The sequence below is a fragment of the Phaseolus vulgaris genome, chromosome 10, assembly GCF_000499845.2.
Source record: "Phaseolus vulgaris cultivar G19833 chromosome 10, P. vulgaris v2.0, whole genome shotgun sequence".
Taxonomy (NCBI): domain Eukaryota; kingdom Viridiplantae; phylum Streptophyta; class Magnoliopsida; order Fabales; family Fabaceae; genus Phaseolus; species Phaseolus vulgaris.
Window position 1 is genome coordinate 20122908 of NC_023750.2, and position 4085 is coordinate 20126992.

General features: G+C 52.2%; 1 protein-coding gene across 1 annotated transcript; it reads right to left on the minus strand.

Annotated features, from left to right (window-relative positions):
* Window positions 1-2637: 2637 nt before the first annotated feature.
* Window positions 2638-3624, minus strand: LOC137816399 (uncharacterized). The gene has a single exon (XM_068619521.1). It carries the CDS (start codon window positions 3622-3624, stop codon window positions 2638-2640), a length of 987 nt encoding a protein of 328 aa, XP_068475622.1.
* Window positions 3625-4085: the final 461 nt, after the last annotated feature.

The following is a 4085-nucleotide window of genomic DNA, read 5'->3' on the forward strand; positions in this document are numbered from 1 at the left end:
GGGTACATATGCTCAAAATGTAACTTTATTAGGTGACCTCATTAAAAAACCCCTGAAAGGGAAAAAGAGTGTCCTCTTAAACTGTATACAATGCAGAATTTTTAACTAAAATAAAACTTGAGATTTGTTGCATTCCAAGTGCGAGGGATGGCGCCTCCCTCCAAGGTTTCAAGCCTGTACGCCCCGTTCCTCAGGGCCTCGGTTACCCTAAAGGGACCAGTCCACTTGGGGGACAATTTGTTCTCCAATTCGTACGGATGAGCCTTCCGCATTACCAAATCAGCAACTTGGAACTGCCGGGGCTTTATCTTGGAGCTGTACTGGTGCTCCACCCTTCTCTTTTGATCCTCGCCTCCTCTCTGAACTCGTCCAACAGATCCAGATTTACCTTCCTCTCCTCGTTAGACTCCTCGACCACAAAACTTTGAAAACGTGGCGAGATCTCGTGGATCTCTACCGGGATCATTGCATCCGATCCATACACCAGGCTAAAGAGCGTCTCCTTAGTGGAAGATTGAGGCGTGGTGTGGTAAGCCCACACTATCCTGGGAACCTCTTCCCCTCAGGTCCCCTTAGCATTCTCAAGCCTTCTCTAGCCTTCTCTTCAATCCTCTAAGCAAGATTCTGTTAGCAGACTCCACCTGCCCGTTCGTCTGGGGTTGTTTGACGGACACGAACACTTGCTTTATGCCGACCTCTGTACATAACTTGCCTGACTGCTGGCTTGCGAACTGTGTACCGTTGTCGGAGACAAGACGTCTAGGTACGTCAAAGCGACACACAATATTCCTCCACACAAAATGTTGTACCTTGTGAGTCGTGATCTGCGCTACCGACTCGGCTTCAATCCACTTCGTGAAGTATTTGATGGCTACTATCAAATACTTCATCTGTCTTATTGCCAACGAAAAGGGTCCCAGAATGTCGATTCCCCATGTATGGAAGGGCCACAGACTATAGATGGACCTCAACTCTTCTGGTGGCGCCTTGTGCCAATCGGCGTGCTGCTGGCACCGCTTGCACCGTTGGGCGTACCTCACACAATCTTCTCTTACTGTCGGCCAGTAATACCCTGCGTGTACAACCTTCGACGCTAAAGACCTACCGCCAACATGGCTTCCACAAATTCCCTCGTGGAGCTCAGTCATTATCCTCGTACACTGATCTCCGCTCACACACGTCAAGATCGGGTGTGTGAACCCATGCCTGAACAGTGCTCCGTCAACGAGGGTGTACCTTGCAAAGTTTCTCTTTACCTTCTTTCCCTCCTCGGGCTCTACTGGGAGTATCCCATCCACGTGTCCCCCTCCTCCAGCACGCATACCTACATAGGATCCTCCCCTCCCTGTGAGACTGGATAAACACTTACGCTGGGTGTCATCAGCGTGTCCTGAGTCAACGACCGATGACTCATCGCCCTTCCCCTAAACGCATTGATCTGAAGGACGCTTAACCTGTTATCTGCAACAAACATTCGTGGTGTTTTGAGGGTTTCTTGTATTACCGTCTTCTGCCTTCCCCCCTTGCCCGAGCTGGCCAGCTTGGCGAGCAGATCAGCACGGGCATTCTGCTCCCTTGGGACGTGTACCAGCTCGAACACCGCGAACGCCCCCTTCAAGACTTGAACATATCCCAAGTATACAGCCATCTGTGGATCTTTGGCTTGGTACTCCCCGGTTACTTGTCCCGTAACTAATTGGGAATCACTCTTTGCCAGCAAACTCCGTGCGCCCATCTCCTTGGCCAAGAGCATTCCAGCTATTAGGGCCTCGTACTCCGCCTGGTTGTTACTGGCTTTGAAGGCGAACCTCAGGTTCTGTTCAATCAACAACCCATTTGGCCCCTCCAAGATCACGCCGACTCCACTTCCCTGCTGATTGGAGGACCCATCAACTGAGAGTACCCACTTGAAACTAACCTCCTCTTCTTGCTGTGCACTCCCTGGGAGAGCTCTGCCACGAAATCCGCATAGACTTGGCCTTTGATGGGGCCTCGGGGCTCACGACTGTTTCTTCTTAAACATTGGAAGTACGGGTGGCCCTTGTCTCTTCCAACGGATACGAATCTGGACAGGGCTGCCATCCGCTCTGTCAGTTGTTGTACTTCTTTCACCGAGGTGGGGCTCCTCATGGCGAGGATCGCTGCACACTTATCTGGGTTCGCCTCTATCCCATGCTTGGTTTGTAGGAACCCCAAGAATTTACCCGCTTCGACCCCGAATACACACTTTTCGGGGTTCAGCTTCAAACGATACTTAGCTATTGTAGCGAATAGCTCTTCCAAATAAGCTATGTGATGTCCCCTCTCTTGCAAGGTCACCACCATGTCATCCACATAGGCCTACACGTTTCTTCCCAACATGGGTGCAAGGACCTTATCCATCAACCTCTGATAGGTGGCGCCTGCGTTCTTCAGGCCGAACGACATCACTGTGTAACAGTAGCAGGATGTCTCGGTCATGAACACCGTTTTGCACTCGTCGCGGGGGTGCATCTTGATCTGATTATACCCTGAGAACGCGTCCAGGAAACTGAGCATCCTACAACCCGAGGCGCTGTCTACCAATGAGTCAATGCCTGGCATGTCCGAGACGGACCATGCGAAGGCGTTCAGATGACGCGATATCACCTTTGCCACCTAGTTTTGTTCCTCTTGGTCTAACGATTTACCCAACTTGTACGTCTTACCACCAATCTTCCTCTCCACAATATTCTCAGCTGGCTCGGGTCGCCTCTCCCGAGCGTTCTCTGCGCGGGATACACCTACACGGTCCTCCTCCATGGGCGCCTCCTCCATGGGTGGGCGTTCCACTACCATGAACAACCCCCTCTTCGTTTTGAGGCTATTCTCATAGCAGTTCTTGGCCTCTTGCTGATCGGATTTGATCACGATCACCTTCCCACTAAGATCGGGCAGCTTCAACTTCATATGGCGTGTAGACGACACCCCCCTCAGCCGATTCAGGGTCGGCCTTACCACTAGGTATCTTATGTTTTCTGTGCGAGATGCGGAGCCATCTGTAAAAGTCGTCCTCAGCTCCAAATAACCATGCACCTCCACCTGATCTCCCGCAAACCCATACAAACACCCCGTGTATGGCCTAAGTTGATCAGGAGACAACTGCAACTTATTAAACGTAGGCCAGAACATCACATCCGCCGAGCTGCCCTGGTCTACCAGCACTCGGTGTACTTTCCTTTCTGCGGTTACAACCGAAATCACCACGGGGTCGTTATCATATGGAAAGACGTCGCGAAGATCAGCCTTCGTAAACGTGAGGTCGACGTCGAGCGAGTCATCCACCACCTGCTCTGCTACTGACATTACCGAACGCACGTACCTCTTGCGCTGAGAGGCAGTGCACCCTCCACCCGAGAATCCACTTGAGATGGTGTGGATTTCCCCGTGGATGGGCATCTCGTGGGCTTGGTCCTCTGCTAATGCCGTCAAGGCCTCGGTCCCTGATGACCCCGCCAGGTAATCATTCAGGAAACCGCTCTTCACAAGCTCATCCAACTGATGCCCCAACGCCAAGCAGTTGTTTATCGGATGACCAAACGCCTGGTGGAACTCGCACCATGCATCCTTGTGTGGTCCCAACACCTTATCAGTCTTCACCGGCATCTTCAACGTGTCCGCTATGTTGGGCTTAGCGATCAGGTCTTTCAAATCCACCAAAAAGTTGTGCCTCACCGGCTTATTCTCCCCTGAGCGCCCCTTAGCTTAGGGCTTCCTTGGCTCGTAGCGCCGCTTTCCTCCTTGACCCCTCTTCCTCGTCGCGGCCTCGTTCACCCTCATGGGTTGTGCGCACGATGAAACTCGTGGACGCGCGGGAACGACGCTCGCGCGCTTCTCGTTTACTTCACCTTCCGCTGCAATGTGTGCCACCGCACGACGCCTGATCTCAACGAAAGTCTTGGGGTGACCTCTGATGAGGAACTTGCTGAAAGGTCCAGGGCAGATTCCCTTCCTGAACGCATGGACTATCATCGACTCATCCGTGGTGTTGACCCTCACCACCTGTGCCCCAAAGCGATTAACAAAATCTTTCAACGTTTGCCCTGATACTGCCTTACATCGAAGAG